Source organism: Oncorhynchus mykiss, chromosome 19, assembly GCF_013265735.2.
Source record: "Oncorhynchus mykiss isolate Arlee chromosome 19, USDA_OmykA_1.1, whole genome shotgun sequence".
Taxonomy (NCBI): domain Eukaryota; kingdom Metazoa; phylum Chordata; class Actinopteri; order Salmoniformes; family Salmonidae; genus Oncorhynchus; species Oncorhynchus mykiss.
In genome coordinates, this window is record NC_048583.1 from 38,835,028 (window position 1) to 38,853,988 (window position 18,961).

General features: G+C 41.0%; 1 protein-coding gene across 2 annotated transcripts; it reads left to right on the plus strand.

Annotated features, from left to right (window-relative positions):
• Positions 1 to 1,911: 1,911 nt before the first annotated feature.
• Positions 1,912 to 15,394, plus strand: gabrg1 (gamma-aminobutyric acid type A receptor subunit gamma1). 2 transcript variants are annotated; one of them, XM_021574153.2, is made up of 9 exons: positions 1,913 to 2,205; positions 4,767 to 4,930; positions 5,673 to 5,740; positions 6,357 to 6,577; positions 6,883 to 6,965; positions 7,533 to 7,670; positions 7,795 to 7,947; positions 8,075 to 8,274; positions 11,705 to 15,394. In XM_021574153.2, exons 1-9 carry the CDS (start codon positions 2,105 to 2,107, stop codon positions 11,981 to 11,983), a joined length of 1,407 nt encoding a protein of 468 aa, XP_021429828.1. In that variant the 5' UTR covers positions 1,913 to 2,104; the 3' UTR covers positions 11,984 to 15,394. The 2 variants fall into 2 exon arrangements, with proteins under 2 accessions (XP_036810646.1, XP_021429828.1); XM_036954751.1 differs by lacking the exon at positions 4,767 to 4,930 and having other exon boundaries at positions 1,912 to 2,205.
• Positions 15,395 to 18,961: the final 3,567 nt, after the last annotated feature.

Here is an 18,961-nt window from a genome sequence, read left to right on the forward strand (position 1 = left end):
TCTCTGATGTTAGCCAGCCAGACGATTCAGAGCAGTTTGGAATGCTAATGGGGGCATTGCCATGGTGACATGCAGTTCCATCATGTTACTGCATTGAGAACTTCTGGAGTGCGTCTGCATACTAATGTGACTAGCATTTCATTCTCCCCTGCCTAGGCAGCACCTATTATGATCATAATAATAATACAAATAATAATTAGGTGGGTGTTTACATTTGTCCTATTTCCTGATACGTCGCTGGTTCGAATCCCCGAGCCGACTAGTGAAAAATCTGTCAATGTGTCCTTGGGAAAGACACTTAACCTTAAATGCTCCAGGGTCGCCATCAATAATGGCTGATCCCTGGCCGTGACCCCACCCCCCAAGAGTGACTTAGTGGGAGTGGGACATGCAAAAACATTCACACAAGCGTATAATAGGTATTCACTCACATCTAATGGGGTTGGCAGAGAAAACTACAGTAATTTTTAGTTACAAAGTGGGAATTTGGTTCTTATACATCAAATTCCACAGGTTAAATATCTGATGAATATTACAGGAGTTGTGGCATATTAGCATTATTGATCTGGTTAATGATTGACTTGCACTGATAAAGACTGGATGCATAAAAATAAAAAATAAAAATAAAAAGTTGGCTACTGTCCAATGGAGGCATATCTAGTGAGAAATGTTCTGTGAGGCAGACTTTTCATAAGTTTTGGTGTGGGAACATGGGCGGGTGGCTGGAGTCACACACACAGGTACAAACACACACATAACATACACACTGTAGACATGTACACCTGGATTGTGTGTTGTAGTAGAGTAGTGGCCGGTGGGCACACACTTAATGTATTGTGAAATCTGTTGTAAAATGTATTTACAAATTGTATTATAAGGTATATTACTGCCTTCGTTTTTTCTTGACCCCGGGAAGAGTAGCTGCTGCCATGGAAGCAGCTAATGGGGATCCATAATAAATACAAATACCAACTCCTTGTCACTCATTTTTGGCAATGCAATTCCATAAAGAGTTGGCAAAAGAGCACAAATGCCCGTAATACAGCGTATTTCACCACTTCGGCCTATTTATTGCCTTACCTCCCTAATCTTACCTCATTTGCACACACTGTATATATATATTTTCTATAGTGTTATTGACTGTACGTTTGTTTATTCCATGTGTAATTCTGTGTTGTTGTTTGTGTTGCACTGCTTTGCTTTATCTTGGCCAGGTCGCAGTTGTAAATGAGAACTTGTTCTCAACTGGCCTACCTGGTTAAATAAAGGTTCCATAAAATAAAATAAAAACAAAGAGACCGGCACCAAGGCTAGAATGGCTGCACATGAGATGGTCGCTGTCCACTGTCCTGTGGGGCTGAGCTCCCGAATGCCGATTCCTTCGCTGTCCACTTTAGTGGTGCTGAATCGCTTATCGATGCTGTTGCAGCTTGTTTGTAACATCTGACCTTTTACTCTGTCCTGTGACAAAGTCGCCAAATAGGGATAGTCCTCAGCTTGGTTGGGTTGTGCGAACATTGAAGTAGAGTAATTTACAGTCAATGAGTTATTCATTCTCCATAGGTTGGTTTGTGATAACATAATTATATGGGTTGGGTTCTGTGTTTGAGGGAATGTTGAGGGACAGTTGTTCAATTAGTTGAACTGTGGGAATATTGAAAGATATAGCCCCACTATATCCAGGTTTGCTTATGGAAATATTGAAGCATAGATTCAGATTATGTTGTAATTTAAAAAAATCTAAAACAAACAACATTTTTGATAAATGTTCATCTACTGCAGAACAGTATAGGCTATATAGTATATACGGCCGTGTCAGCAGGTTAGAGATGCAAGATGAGCGTAAAAAACCCACTGGTGCAGCACTCCCTGAAACATTTTTCTTTCCCGACAAAGAGTACGCAGGCTCTCTCAAGCCATATTATAGGTCTGTCTACCCTATCCTCGCCCACCTTACTGGAGCACAACACCATAAAGATAATGTATGCATCACTCAAATTCGGAAACATCTGTAACCATACCTATTCCTTCTGAATAACAAAGAGGGAGACATCGCGTTTATTTTCTAGACCTAGTTCCGATATTTTTGTGTCTTTTGTTGAAAATGAACTGTGGGATTTCCGCAATATGTACCAAGCTTCTGCTGCAACATGTCAAAGGCAACGCGATGAATGCGTGGCTGTTGCTAGCTCTTCTCGGAGTCTGGTAAGTTTGCACTGGACTAGTGGCGATATGAATGACCGATGAGTTTTCGGTGGTTCTGAATTAGGGCAGTAGGCGACAAGACGTCCGTTTATGGTACTAAATAAGGATAAAAGGGGTTGAAGATCATACCGAATGTGTTGATTAGCTGCTACCCGTAGCATTGTGCCGAAGGATTCGTGCGCGGTTGTCAACACAATCCCGACACAATCTGTAAAATGTCTTACAATGTTATGTTGGACGCATATAACTGCGAAACCTAGCGGAGCCTAATTTGTTTAGCGTAAAGAATGCCAAGTGTAATAGCCTACCCTTGACTATAGCCTGTAGGGAGTATATACTATTCCGTTATTTCAGCGGGCAATGTCAATTAAATCAGAGGGACAACCTTGAGCAAAACCAAGTCTACTGCAGATTATCGTTTTCATTCTAAACGAATCGCACAATACTCGTTCAGAAATATTTTTCAAGCAGCAAACATTAGGTATTCTAAGCCTCAGCATCATAATTCCCAACTCCTGCCAACACTTCAAAAATATAATGATTAAGCTTAGCGTATAAAATGTTAGATACTGTACATTTTGCTTAATACATTTCATGTTGGCTATATTCTTGCCCATAGAGCAGATTTCACATAGGCCTATGCGGCAAAAAGGACCTTAATCTGAGTCTATGGCAATATCAGCTGTCACTTCAAGAGCAAGATATATGATTTATGAGTTTGAACCTTACATTTAATTAACTAATACCACAAATTGACCAATATATATATGTGGGCCATAAACCAATTACAAAATCAAGGTAAAAAAGTTAGCTGTGAAGTTAGAATGAATGACTATTAGGCTATGTCACTACAGTTGGCTCTGTTCCTTGTATTGATAACCGCCATGAACCTTCAGACATCTTTTTGTCATAAACTTATCTGTCACCTTGTAGTAGATTGGTTCTGACCCTGCAATATAGTTTGCATCAGAATTGCATGGCTTTGATCAGCACAGTATATTAGTCCTTCATGCTTATTGAGGGTTGGGGTTTTCCGTTGTACCCAATAGTAGTGAGCTATATTGACTCAACTCACTCACTGTTTTCCAGTACAAAGACCCTGACCACCGATTTACTGATCCCTTGTCTTCCCATGAGCATCCAGCTCCGCTTTCATCATCTCTTCTGGCAGCCAGCTAGAGGGGTAGTACCAAGTGCTGGTCTAGGATCAGTTCTGGGTGTTACAGTTCTGTTAAGTTGGCTCCAATCAATAGATCAATCAATAGGCCTGTAGCAGTTGTCACCAACCCTGGTTCTGTTCCAGCCAGCAACAGAATTCAACTGGTGAAGGTTTCGATGAGCATTTGAATAGTTGAAGGTGTGTTAGTGCTGGGCTTGAATAAAAGTTTACACAACCAGTAACCCAAGACCACTGGGGTAGATTAAGCTGATCCTAGACCTGTGCTTTGGTTGTGACACTATAGAGTCTTGGTCACCGATTCTTGATCACCACAACATTCTTGCAGCCCTCAATAATATGCTTCCATACAATTTGCTTAGTTGTAGTGTTGTGATGTATTTGTGAGTTTACAAAACAAATTATGTGGTATAAATCCATAAAAAATTCAAAGTCATTATTTGACAGATTTATATGATGTATTATATGTTAGAATTTATTGAGAGTTAGCTCAAGTTGCCTTTTCAAACTCTCAGCCATCTCTTATCATCTAAAAGGGCCCACTTGCTTCTAATGGACCAACAGTGGAGTAGGGTTATGGACATTTAGTGCTTTTAGGTTGTTTAACATGGCGGGTTATGGATACTCAGTGTTATTGGGAGTGTGAACCATTGTTGTAGAGATTACAGATTCAGTGGCACTGGACAAGTGGGTCTGGCCATATCGATTCTGTTTAAAGGCAGTTGTGCACTAGCATCTGGGAGGGACTGCTGAATGGCCTGGGCGAGGTGACAAGTCCTCAGGTCTCTTAACGGTATTGGATACATGTTAATTAACACGAAACAACAGTAGCTGGGCTTGGTATTACCGGAGCACTCGCTCATTTGTGACCGCCAGATACAGTGGCACAGTTACAGGGCGGATGGAATGGGATGTACAATTCCCAGATCTACCTCTATAGCTTCTCCCTGAATCAAACCCAAGACTCTACTGTAAGCTCCAAAGTGTGGTCTTTGGCCTTCTTTATCAAATAAATCATTTTTAGAGAAGCTGTACATCTGGACAGACTGACACCTTTTCCCCTATAACATGCCTTGGTCTGAATTCCAGTAAGTGTGTGTCTTGTAAACCCTCAACCTTTAGCCCCACTCTACCCCAGATTCCTATCCAGCTCTTCTGCCAAAACACCTGGCTTAATGAATTGCTTAGTAGTCATTCCAGTGTTCCAGCTGCAGAACCAAACTCTCTCTCTATATATCTCCCTCCCTCCCTCCCTCCCTCCCTCCCTCCCTCCCTCCCTCCCTCCCTCCCTCCCTCCCTCCCTCCCTCCCTCCCTCCCTCCCTCCCTCCCTCCCTCCCTCCCTCCCTCCCTCTGAATCATTTTCTGTCTCTCCTCTCTTCGCAGTGTGGCGTCATTTGGGCCCAGTACAAAGGAGGATGAGGACTATGAAGACGTCCCCATAAATAAGACCTGGGTTTTATCGCCCAAGGTCTATGAGAGCGATGTCACCTTGATCTTAAATAGATTGCTGCAGGGCTATGACAACAAACTCCGACCTGACATTGGAGGCAAGTCCCATTGGGCCCACACTGGTTGAATCAGAATTGCATGGCTTTGATCATTGAAAATACATTGAACCAACATGGAATAGACGTTGAATTGACATCTGTACCCAGTGGGGTAGTTCTACAGCAGCCAGTGGGAATCTGCTTTGTTTTAAACATTTTAGTGCCCCATTAATTATGTAAGCTTGTGATAGATCATCATTAACTTACTCAGCATTGTTTAGCACTTACCAGTCATTTTCAGAGTGTATATAATTGTAGAATAAGTTGCATGCATATCTCAAAATCAGGACTCAGCCCATTGCCAGTGTATTACTCCTTCCTAAAATATCCCTCCAAGGCAATGACGTAACTGTGCTGTGTGCAGGCCAATGTGAAGTTATTTTTAAGCAGATTGATTACACACAGTGGATAGAATGCTGAGCCAAATCATGATTGATCGCAAGGCTCTGGGTCATTGTTAGGAGTTCAGTTCATTCGATTGTCGTGTACACTGACGGAGGATACAAATGGTTTGCGAATAAAAAAAAAAATTCTACTTCTAAGCATAGTAGCCTAAAGTTGTTTGATTCGTTTGAGATTGTGGACTGTATAGCCTACTGTGTATAGCAGCATGGAAGCAGTAAGAATGTGGTTCTTTCTTTCACCTCGTACATACTTGCATTATTTGAGAGCCCCTGGTAGGCTATACCGTAGAGATAGGTTACATTCATAAAGGTGAAAGGTGTTGTGTTTTTTGTTTCAGTTAGGCCCACAGTGATTGAGACAGCGGTGTATGTCAACAGCATCGGACCAGTCGATCCTATCAACATGGTGAGTCTGGTGGCCTGGGGGGGTCTAGCTGTCTAGGCCGCTGCCTCTAGAGCACATGTAAGATGTACAGCTGTCAGCATGGGTTTGAATCCAGCACACTTTCAGCAGTCACTGTCCTACCTTTCACCTCTACCTCTCTTTATCCAATAAACATACAAAATACTTTAAAAAAAATATATACAGTACCAGTCAAAAGTTTGGACACACCTACTCATTCCAGGTTAAGAATGTGGTTCATCGTGGCTACTTTGAATAATGTCAAATATATTTTGATTTGTTTAACACTTCTCTGGTTACTACATGATTCCATATGTGTTATTTCATAGTTTTGATGTCTTCACTATTATTCTACAATGTAGAAAATAGTAAAAATAAAAAAAAAACCTTGAATGAGTAGGTGTGTCCAAACCTTTGACTGGTACTGTATATAAAAAAGAAACATGGTAAGTCCTGTCTGGTCATGTACTGCATTGATGCTCTTCGTTGAAACAGAAGGAATACAGGAGAGCAACAATCTAATACAATGCCCAGAACATAATCATGGCAGTGGCACAATACACTGGTGTAAAATATCTGTTCCATGGCAAGGTTAACCCATGTGTCCATCTTGTTTCAGGAGTACACCATAGACATCTTCTTTGCCCAGACGTGGTATGACAGTCGCCTTAAGTTCAACAGCTCCATGAAAGTCCTGATGCTCAACAGTAACATGGTGGGAAAGATCTGGATTCCTGACACCTTCTTCCGGAATTCTAGAAAGTCTGACGCCCACTGGATCACTACTCCGAACCGTCTGCTGCGACTGTGGAACAACGGGAGAGTGATGTACACGCTGAGGTAGGAGGATGACGGCTGCAATTCTTTGTTTTTCCAGGACTCTGTGTTTAGTACTCGTGGTATGTGCAGCTCTAGTTTGTGCATCTGTACTTTTGTCTTGTAGCCCTCTTTTAGGCACCCGCTATTTGTCGAAGCATGATCTTGAAGCCATTGTTATTTTTCCCTAGCATTTGTTTAAATAAAAGAGAGGGAAACACTTTGTTTGTAATTGTTACGATCAAGCCTGTTTGGGAAAAAAAAAACACATTACAAAATCAATGTAACACATCATTAACTTTTCTCTGTCACAATTCTGTTTTTGTCAGGTTGACTATTAATGCGGAATGCTACCTTAAGCTGCATAACTTTCCTATGGACGAGCACTCGTGTCCGCTGGAGTTTTCGAGCTGTAGGTGTTTAAACACTCTCCCCGTTTTGATCCGTCATTTCGAATTTCAGCTTCAGTAGCCAGCCCAGAGAGGGCGTCAGAGCGGGCCAGCATTAGGAGCTGAGCCCCAGCCCCAGCCCCACACAAGCCCATCTGCTTGAGGCTGTCCCTTCAGCCTGTATGATCTATCATCTGCTCCACCGGGGGAGAAAGGAGGTCACAAAGTACCATTCTCTGACAGACTAATGAATTATGCAGCGCTCCCAAACTGATTCATGCTCTGTCTGTGTCATTCTCCATCCGTCCTGCATTGTGCTTCAGCTTCTCATGTCTCGTTGTCATGATCTTAACCCCCACACACCCTGTCGAGCGCTACAGTGTAAACTGGAAGGGCATCCCATGGTTAGAGGAAATATGTGTACCATCCTGAATGCTCCCCTGCTTGGCCATATAGTATGCCCCTGTGGTGTACTGAGATGCACTGTTGTGTTCTGGATTGTGGAATCAAGGCTGGACAAGGCTGGACATTGAGAGGTTCCTAATTTTACATGTGTGTGTTTGTGTGTGTTCAACCGTACACCCTTCTAGATGGCTATCCTAAAAATGAGATTCTGTACCGTTGGCAAAAGCGTTCTGTGGAAGTGGCCGACCAAAGGTACTGGAGACTCTACCAGTTTGCGTTCGTCGGTTTACGAAACACATCAGATGTGGCGCATACACAGTCAGGTAAGGGATGACATGCATCCTTTTAGAAACTGCACTCTTACCTCTGGTTTTTAAGTTTTATGAAATTATGCAAAACATTTTCACTTCTTTTATCTGTGTGTATGATTCTCTTTTGAATGTCTAGGTGAATATGTCATCTTGACAATCTTTTTTGACCTGAGTCGGCGAATGGGCTACTTCACTATTCAGACGTACATCCCCTGCAGCATGATTGTGGTGCTGTCATGGGTCTCTTTCTGGATCAATAAAGATGCTGTCCCTGCCAGAACCTCCTTAGGTATGATTAAACCTCAGTAGTTTCTTACTCCCCTCTATAACGGACAAAAAATCTGTCAGTTAGGTGAACACACAAAGTCAGCTCAACCAGCTAAATCATTCAACTGGCTTTGTGACTTCCTGTGCAGGAATCACCACGGTGCTTACCATGACAACGCTGAGCACCATCTCCAGGAAGTCGCTTCCCAAGGTATCCTATGTGACAGCCATGGACCTGTTTGTGTCTGTCTGCTTCATCTTCACGTTTGCTGCTCTGATGGAATATGGGACTCTACATTACTTCACCAGCAACAGGCAGAGCAAGAAGGATACGGACAAAAAACCACAGGTAGTGACACCACTGTTGCTTCCCAGTAGCTTCTGCTATTTCATTTGAAGATGTACATTTTTTAATGGGAATAAAAAAAATAAAAAAATATATATATCAAATTACAGCAATGTAAATAGGAGATTTCAATGAGTTGTGTGAACATGCACATACCATTTCTTAGTAATGAACTACGAAATAGTGCATAACAGCATATAACCTTGACAATGAGTCAATCTGCATACATCAGCTACACAAATGGAGGAAGCTGCAGTAGCTTCTTTCTCTGACATGAACATTAACATAATTAACTTTAACACGGCCACTTCCAAGGTCAAAGTCGTTAGTAACAATGCTGCCTATAACTCAAGGCCTTATTTTGTTTCCATTAAGGTAGATTTCCTTAATCTGATGTCTGTAATCATATTTAGCCGGGTTTTAAAGACTTTGTGAGAAATTGATTTCTGTGGGAGAGTAAACACACACTCAGCAGAGGAGTGGGAGTGCAGAGAGGGCACAAGTCATCGCTGTAAACGGGCACGCATCCTTCCAACTGGGACTGACAAGCAGTGACATTGAGCAGAGAAAAGGAAATCCCTGTAAGCTCAATACAAATGGCAACGCCGTCTCTTACAAATAGCAAATGGCACAAAATGCAGTGGAAAAAGGCCTATGCCAATTTCCAAAAGACTGTATGCCTTTTTATTAACTAAATATGGCTGAACAACTCTGCTCTTCCTAGCATATTCCCACAGCCACCGTGATGAATTTGAATGTCATATATTGCATTTATAATATACATCTATGATCTTCAGCGCTCATTCACCATGAATGGCATCCAATATGTGGGATAATGCTCACCACACAAGTGTTTTGTCAGCTACAGTGCCTTCGGAAAGTATTCAGACCCCTTGACTTTTTTCCCCCACATTTTGTTACGTTACAACCTTATTCAAAAATTGATTAAATAAAACAATTTCCTCCGCAATCTACACCCCATAATGACAAAGTGAAAACATGTTGTTAGAAAGTGTTGCAAATTTATCAAAAATTAAAAACAGAAATAGCTTATTTACATAAGTATTCAGACACTTTGCTATGAGTCTCGAAGTTGAGTTCAGGTGCATCCTGTTTCTATTGATCATCCTTGAGATGTTTCTACAACTTGATTGGTGTCCACCTGTGGTAAATTCAATTGATTGGACATGATTTGAAACCACTAAGTTTTAAGGCCTTCCTCGGCGTACACATCACGGACAAACTGAAATGGTCCACCCACACAGACAGGGTGTTGAACAAGATGCAACAGCGCCTCTTCAACCTCAGGAGGCTGAAGAAATTTGGCTTGTCACCAAAAACACTCACAAACTTTTACAGATGCACAATCGAGAGCATCCTGTCGGGCTGTATCACCACCTGGTGCGGCAACTGCTCCGCCCACAACCGAAAGGCTCTCCAGAGGGTAGTGAGGTCTGCACAATGCATCGCCGGGGGAAAACTACCTGCCCTCCAGGACACCTACAGCACCCGATGTCACAGGAAGGCCAACAAGATCATCAAGGACAACAACCACCCAAGCCACTGCCTGTTCACCCCGCTATCATTCAGAAGGCGAGGTCATTACAGGTGCATCAAAGCTGGGACCGAGAGACTGAAAAACAGCTTCTATCTCAAGGCCATCAGACTGTTAAACAGCCATCACTAACATTGAATTGCTGCTGCCAACATACCGACTCAAATCTCTAGCCACTTTAATAATAAAGAATTGGATGTAATAAATGTATCACTAGTCACTTTTAACAATGCCACTTTATATAATGTTTACATACCCTACATTACTCATGTCATATGTATATGCTGTACTCTATACCATCTACTGCATCTTGCCTATGATGCACGGCCATCACCCATCCATATATTTATATGTACACATTCTTATTAATTCCTTTACACTTGTGTGTATAAGGTAGTTGTGAAATTGTTTGATTACCCGTTAGTTATTACTGCACGGTCGGAACTAGAAGCACAAGCATTTCGCTACACTTGCATTAACATATGCTAACCATGTGTATGTGACCAATAAAATTTGATTTGATTTGATTTGGAAAGGCACACACCTGTCTACATAAGGTCCCACAGGTGACAGTGCATGTCAGAGCAAAAAACAAGCCACGAGGTTGAATGAATTGTCCGTAGAGCTATGAAACAGGATTGTGTCAAGGCACAGATCTGAGAAGGGTATGGAAACATTTCTGCAGCATTAAAGGTCCCCAAGAACACAGTGGCCTCCATCATTCATAAATGGAAGAAGTTTGGAACCACCAAGACTCTTCCTAGAGCTGGCCACCCGGCCAAACTGAGCAAGAAGGGCCTTGGTCAGGTAGGTGACCAAGAACCCGATGGTCACTCTGACAGAGCTCTAGAGTTCCTCTGTGGATATGGGAGAACCTTCCAGAAGGACAATCATCGCTGCAGCGCTCCACCAATAATTTCTTCATGATAGAGTGGCCAGACGAAAGCCACTCTTCAGTAAAAGGCACATGACTGCCCACTTGGAGTTTGCCAAAAGGCACCTAAAGGACTCTCAGACCATGGGAAACAAGATTCTCTGGTCTGAGGAAACCAAGATTGAACTCTTTGGTCTGAATGCCAAGCGTCACGTCTGGAGGAAACCTGGCACCACTCCTATGGGTGAAGTAGGGATGTTTTTCAGCAGCAGGGACTGGGAGACTAGTCAGGATTGAGGGAAAGATGAACAGAGCAAATTACAGCGAGATCCTTGATGAAAACCTGCTCCAGAGTGCTCAGGACCTCAGACTTGGGTGAAGGTTCACCATCCAACAGGACACCAAGCCTAAGCACACAGCAAAGACAATGCATGAGTGACTTCGGGAAAAGTCTTTGAATGTCCTTGAGTGGCCCAGCAAGAGCCTGGACTTGAACCTGATTGAACATTTCTTGAGAGACCTCAAACTAGCTGTGCAGCAACGCTCCCCATCCAACCTGACAAAGCTTGAGAGGATCTGCAGAGAAGAATGGGAGAAACTCCCCAAATACAGGTGTACCAAGCGTATAGCGTTATACCCAAGAAGACTCCGTTTTGTAATCTCTGCCAGAGGTGCTTCAACAAAGTACTGAGTAAAGGGTCTGAATACCTTTTTAAATGTGATATTTCCATTTTTTTGAAAAATAAATTAGCAAACATTTCTAAAACACTGTTTTTGCTTTGTCATTGTGGGTATTGTGTGTAGATTGATGAGGGGGAAAAAACGATTTAATTAATTTTAGATTAAGGCTGTAACATAACAAAATGTGAAAAAAGTCAAGGTGTCTGTATACTTTCCGAAGGCACCATACAACTTAAAGTGAATGGTAAATAAAAATCCAATCTTGAAGTGTATTCCTAGAAAGATATGAATAACTCATCCACGATTGTAATATTTACCTACAGAAATCCAGCAGCTTGGTGAACATTAGGCCAGGGACGTCACTGCTCCAGATGAATAACATCGCCCCCTACCAAGACGAGGACGATTACGCCTACGAGTGTCTGGATGGGAAGGACTGCACCAGCTTCTTCTGCTGCTTCGACGACTGTCGCTCCGGAGCATGGCGCGAAAACCGGATGCATGTCCGAGTTTCAAAGATCGATTCCTACTCACGAATATTCTTCCCCACCGCCTTCGGCCTTTTCAACCTGGTCTACTGGATCGGGTATCTGTACTTATAAATCTAGTCTAGAAAAGAGGAGAAATAGCCTTTTACTTCAGAGAAAACAGGTCAAAATATTTGTTTACTCTCTTTACTTGCTATTCTTGGCACTGTTGAGGATAAGATGGAAGGGGGGTGGGTGTACTGCTTTGAAATTTAAAGCCAGGGTATGAATGGGTAAAATAGCTTCTTCTCACCAATATTTGAACAGCTCCCTATGTTTGTATCTGTACTATTTTTCTAGGTGATGGCTCACAGATGAAGGCAGCAGGGTCAGGACAGGGCGAGACTCTGGGTCATACCCACCAGCAATTGCATGATGCTAGGTTCCTAACCTCTATGGATTTAAGGAATTTTATAAAACGGGTTGTTTGGATGCTAGATGCTAGTTTGTTGATAGCAGGGAGTTATTCATCACAATCCCTGGGAAATGCCTGTTAACAGTTTAATTTGAATTATCAATGCGCATCCACTGTCCCACTGTCCAGCCAGGCAATTTATAAAAATGTATAAACTCCCCTGGGAAAAAGTATGTAGACATTTTTTCCCCAAGCTACTAGGCTAGCATTTGGTTTGTAACAGTTAGGGTTTGTCTAGCCTCTAAACCTTGCTGCCTGCCTCTCTGACCTGTGCAACAATGTTGCAGTTTATTTTGCGATCTGCACCGTGCCATAGAGAGAATGAACGTGATGAGACTGACAGCTTCTCTGAGCTAGGCACATTAATTTATTAGGATCATTGTAATTGATATATCAAAATAAATGGCAAAAGAAACAAAGGTGAAACAAACGGAAATTCAAAAAGTTTGCTGTCATTTCAGCTGCTTTAATGTGGTTGTGTGTTAACTTTACTAGTAGCTAGACTGCATGGCAACCTTTTTTAGCTTAGAACGTTTGAAATGGGCGACCAGCTCGTTTGTCTAGCAACTTCAGAATCTCAGAACTAACAATTGGCTATTGCCTGGACTATGTCCTCTGGTGGAAGGATGAAATAAAACAAATGTAATAATTCAAATAAAGTTTTTAATTAAAACGTAATTTCTCTTTAAAAATTACAAATGTTAATAAAAGTAATAAGGCCCTCGAACCTGGGAATTATTTGAAATAACACCCTGCTGATGGCTGTTTCCCCGGCCCGCCGCTCCACGTTGGGCCGGGGAAACAGCCCTTAGTCGAAAACTATTCACACCATCATTTGCAAGCCTTATTGCTTAATTGATACACAAAGGTTGTGTTTTACAACAGCCTGGTTTTGTAACCTCTAACTTATTCGAAATTGCAAAATATATTTGAAAATATAAATATACATAAAATAAAGTATGCCTATGCGAAAAAAATAAACAGGCCTACATTTCCCCCTTCAATAATTATATCTGACGTCATGTTTTCTGTGCCACATTTTTACTGTAAGCAAAATAAATACAACATTTCCACCAGAGATCGATTCAACACAATTTAGTTCCATACTGATTGAGGCAGTTCATCATTTGAGGTCTGAAATAATAATTAGGCATTATTAGGCATTCCACACTTAGCTCCTGTATTGACACAAAGTCAGTAAAGCAAGAAATTAATAGCATGTATTTTCATATTATTATATTCTAATGACACACATTATATCTCCTTCTTGATGTGATTCCCCCAAATTGGCAGCTGTAAATAGCCTTCATCATTATCATATATAAAAGCAGCAAAAAAAGCAAGACAAGAAAATGTACTTTTCATTTGGCTACATTGAAACTAGAACAAAGCTTTCCATCACTCCTCTAGGTTTATAACCAGAGGCGGATTGTGCTGCAATTGTATCAAATTTGATTAGCGATGCATACTTAATAAAGACATATTAGACTAATTTAAATCATATTTATACAACATAGACTAACTGAATAATATTCATGCAGCTCCCAAACCCTTGACTTATTTTGCTTGACAAGGGCGCAGTACTTACACTTTATAAAATGTAGCTGTGGATATAATCTTCTAAGCATATTTTAGCTGAAGCAATAGCAGACATGAATATCTTTACTAATAACAGCGAGAAGGGTTACTACATTTTTGATAAATAGAGCAAAACTCTTATAGTGCTTTATTCCACACAAAACCAAAGAAACGTTGATAATGACTTTGTAGCATAAGTGTGTTTAATGTTACATTCAAGATCAATGTGATTCACCGTACCCCGATGTTTGAGCGATACTTAAGAGAAAAAGTCAAGAAGAATGAATTACCAAGCCTGAAATAGACCTTACAAATTTGAAAGTCCAGTGATCAACGAGGGAAAAATGACTTTAGTTTTAATTTGAGTTGATTTACATATGCAAGGTTACCCCATAGAGTTTGCCCACATCCGGTCCAATTACAAGAAAAAACAATTATTTGATTTACTGTAAAGATAACATCGGTGAGGCAAGATGGTTATACACTCAGTGAAGATGGGAGTTGTTCCATTACAAAGAAATGATGCTTTTTATGCTGACTCTTGTAGGATTCTCTCTCATTCATTTATCACAACTCCTTTGAAACTGCAGCTGTACTGTATAAAACATGGTCAAATTGGAAATTCAGTCAATGAAAGTCAACAAGGGGAGTGAATTGTGGAGATAAACCTTCTGAACCTCATTTATAGCCATAATAATAGCGTTGAATATCTTTGATAATACATAAACGTTCTCCTGGTTATCCTCCATTTTACAAAGTACATTTGTAGATGTGATGCTTGCTGAACATGTTAACTCTGCCTATAAAGCTTTAAATGTGATGTGTTTACTTGTTTACTGATGTGAAGAGAATATGATTATTACACTACAAGAATGGATTGCGTTTATATAGTGCTTTTTCACCAGCTTTTAAGGCACTTTGTATTGTAATGTCGTAACTAAGCTCATGCACCACAAGTGAGGTGACACACAGCAGCAATATTGTTCAGAGCACTGTATCAATAAGAAGTGGTTGCAGTGGAAACGTGAAGAGATTAGATGAGATCAGATGATTCCCCTCCTTTTGGGTCTCGAAAACGTAATTTACCTCCCAGCTATAAGATACTATTGTTGCATTGTCCTTAATGTATTTGAAAATTAAAAAATGTATATATGCTATATTTTTTTCCATCATGACAGCCTCAAAGATATTAATATGATAATACTGTGTTAACATGCATATTGTTTGTGTTTGTTCTCGATAACACTGACGGACATTGATGTTTTGTCATTGACATCCTCTCTGTATACCGTTCAAACGTAGGCATAATTAATCCTGTCTTTCACCTTTGTACAATGCCCCATTCCTTCCAAATGATTCTGTGTTGTTATGTGAAAACGAACTCAATACACTGTGAGAGAATAAAACAGTGCCTGAAAAAAACATAAGTATCTTCCTCTTGAAGTACATTTCCTTCGATATTGGTTTTGGAAATAAAATTGATCTGAAATGCATTCTGACTAATGTGCATGTACAGCGGTGTCTGAAATGACTGACACCCTTGAGACTTTGTTTAACAAGTTTTCTCAAATTCTTGACACCCCTGTCGATTCTTAGAAATAAGTCAAAAGTATAGTATTTGGTCCCATATACTTAGTATTTGGTCCAACTACATCAAGCTTGTGACTCTACAAACTTGTTGGATGCATTTGCAGTTTGTTTTGGTTGTGTTTCAGATTATTTTGTGCCCAATGTAAATGACTGGTAAATAATGCATTGTGTCATTTTGGAGTCACATTTATTGTAAATAAGAATATAATAGGTTTGACCCTCTGTAACTTTCTCACTCGTCATCATTCATAATTTATTCTGGATTATCCGTAATCATGGTAGCATCCACATGAATGTAGAAGTGTTTAGAAACATATATTCTTATCTACAATAAAAATGACTTCAACTGCAAATGCATCCAACAAGTTTGTAGAATCACATGCTTGATGTAGCCATTGCGTGCTAGGAATATGAAATTCCTGTTTCAGGAATATGAAGCTCCTGTTTCAGGAATATGAAACTCCTGTTTCGGGAATATGAAGCTCCTGTTTCAGGAATCTGAAATTCCTGTTTCAGGAATATGAAGCTCCTGTTTCAGGAATATGAAACTCCTGTTTTAGGAATATGAAGCTCCTGTTTCAGGAATATGAAGCTCCTGTTTCAGGAATATGAAACTCCTGTTTCAGGAATATGAAGCTCCTGTTTCAGGAATATGAAGCTCCTGTTTCAGGAATATGAAACTCCTGTTTCAGGAATATGAAACTCCTGTTTCAGGAATATGAAACTCCTGTTTCTTAGTCGTCGTGCCTCTACTCCTTTCTCTTCCTGCCTCTTGCTGTGCTCAGGTAGCAATTACAAGCTGGGCTGACTGCCATAGTCAGGGAGGAAATCAGCAGTGCCAGAAAAAGTCTGTTGTTTCTGATAAATTAATTAATGTCCCAGTGTCATTTCCTGACACAATGAGATGCGTAAAAATACAATATAATAACGAAACCCCAATACCATCCCTATTTGTATTTATTTATTTAAATTGAACCTTTATTTAACTAACCTTAAGTATTAGGTACAACACCAACCAAACTGGCCTTCAGATCAGCACTCACAGGCTTTTTCATCCTTCACCTGATTAAACCAACCCTATCTTACGGAAAGGTAGAAATGGGGGAGAGTGGATGTGTGCAGCAGGACAAGGAGATGGGCGAAAATGGGATGAATATAACATGAGGCCGGCCTGTAAAATATGCATCTCCATCCTGGCAATGATAGACTTGTTCAGCTGCTCAGCCCCTTCACTTAATTTACCCAGTACAATGTTTTTAGAACACGACTCACTCATAACATGAGAGAGGGAAAGCGGGGGAGGGAGAGTGAGAGCGCAAAAGAGAGAGAGAGAAAGAGAGAGAGAGAACCTTCAACCAAATGGCACAAATCCCGGCTGTCAGTTTGGGTTCAGGGTGGTTTGTTGACAGAGTGAATTATCGGCAGGGGATCAGATGGTCCTTGAGCAGCATATCGACCGATCTACTGGTCTATCAGATAGGAACTGAACCTTACCAGGGGAACATTAGTGTCAAATAATGACTGAGACAGCAGGTCTGTTTCCTTTATTTGGAAGGGGTCTTGTCTATGCCGAAAATTACATTACAGTATGTAATAAAGTACTGAGTGAATCTTGTGAATCTACAGGGCTCAACAGGTTAATGCTTTCCATGCCTTGGTAGACTTGAGAGTTAGGCGTAATAGGAAGAATGACAATAATTAATTAGAGATGAATAGAGAGATGGACAGAATGAGTGTCACCAATGCTACACACCTGACTAAAACACTTAGACATTTTTACACCCTATAAATCAGCCCCACTGTCCAGATAAGTGGGAAACCAAATGTCTCTTCAAACCCAGGACCAATGGAAAACAACGACAACTCAATCACGGGTTGACAACCCTCCATTGGCAGGTTGAATGCCAGGGCTCGTTTAGTGTGTGTTGTTCGTTGCAGTTTTGCTTCCGAGCTTCATATACTGTCTTTTTAGAGCTGATGGGATTTCACAGGATTTAGAGGAGCGTGGGGAATGACGGCCTCCCACTGCAGGAGAGGGAGACAAACATACAGTCATTAATGCAGGTGTGAAGTGTAAACCTCTCCAGGCGGCCACCATCGCACGACCGCCAGTCTTATTGTTGTCGTGTCAATCATGTCTAAAGTGAGCGGAGGGCGTAGGAAGTGGGGAGAGGGGGAAGGTGGCATGTCTTGTAATGTGGGCATGCTAGAGTGCGGGTCAATTTAATATGAACTTAGTATTCCTTTTAGGGATTGAATAGAACAAGTTTAAAAAACAGACATTAGTACCACTTAGAGAAGACAGAGGAACATTTATTCTAAAACAGCATAGCCGACATGTACATAGCCGACATCTTTTATCTTATCACGCACCACTTTGCAATCTTTTAGCCAACATTTCAAATCAGTTGTGTCTGCATCCTCTTATTAAGGATATGCTCTCCTTACCAGGGAATAAATGCATGTAGTGACATTATCATCAGATTAACATTGGTACTGTGTGTGTGGGGGAAAGGCTTCAAAATGATGTTGCCATGGTGATGTTGTCTCTGTGCAGCTTCGACTTGGCAGTGTGTTGAATCATTGAGATGCAGCATGTTGTTGACTTGAATACAATGAGATGAGATACAACAAAGCCACAGAAGCCAGCATGACATCCCAAACAAGGCCATGTAAACCAGAATGGAATCACATTCAAAGTCATGGCAAACAGCACAAAATCAAAGCCATGGCAATAGCATTATCATTATTGAAGCCATTATTGAATCACAAACCAATCAACTGCATTATTATATAATTGCAGTGCAATTATTGAAATACTGTGTAACAACGTGTTACTATAATGTGTAAAACTGGTGTGTCACTGTAAACGCTGTCTCCTATGCAGGGGTACAGGCACCATGTACATCATGGACCTAAATCACCATAACTGAAAGGTACACAGGTCTCCTTTAGCCTACACCCCAGTGAGCCCTGTAGAGTGGACTACCATGCTGATCCTAAGTCTTCCAAGCAGCAATGTCATGTTCTTATGACTCAACTGTACCAGAGCTATGGCTATCAAGTCTGCTCTAACTCAAAGCAGCAGGAATCCATTCGCCTCCATGCACAGTCAAGGCCTGCACAACTCAGCATAAATGGGATTGTTAATGATGATGTGAGCATCCACACACATGCACACCCTCACTCATTCCCACACACACATGCACATACGCACGCACGCATGTACATACGCACACGCACACACACAAACACATTTTAAGTTTAAAAAAAGTTTGGAGGCTCTTTAATTTCTGATGATTCATCCTGGGTCAAATTACCTAACAGCAAAAAAGTGTCCTCAGTGACTCCAGATTGAAAATTTGTAAATTTGCCAGTATCACACAGAGCCAGTGTCATGCAACTGAAATCTACTGGACCCAAAAAAAACAATACAGGCCAGGTCAAGATCTGAAAGGAGAGCGAATGAT

Excerpts from the sequence above, each read along its gene's own strand:
- gabrg1 (XM_021574153.2), top strand. The coding sequence starts at position 2,105 with ATGAACTGTGGGATTTCCGCAATATGTACCAAGCTTCTGCTGCAACAT. Across the intron at positions 4,931-5,672 it reads ACTCCGACCTGACATTGGAG|TTAGGCCCACAGTGATTGAG; the intron begins GCAAGTCCCATT and ends TTTTTGTTTCAG. Across the intron at positions 6,966-7,532 it reads TCCGCTGGAGTTTTCGAGCT|ATGGCTATCCTAAAAATGAG; the intron begins GTAGGTGTTTAA and ends ACACCCTTCTAG.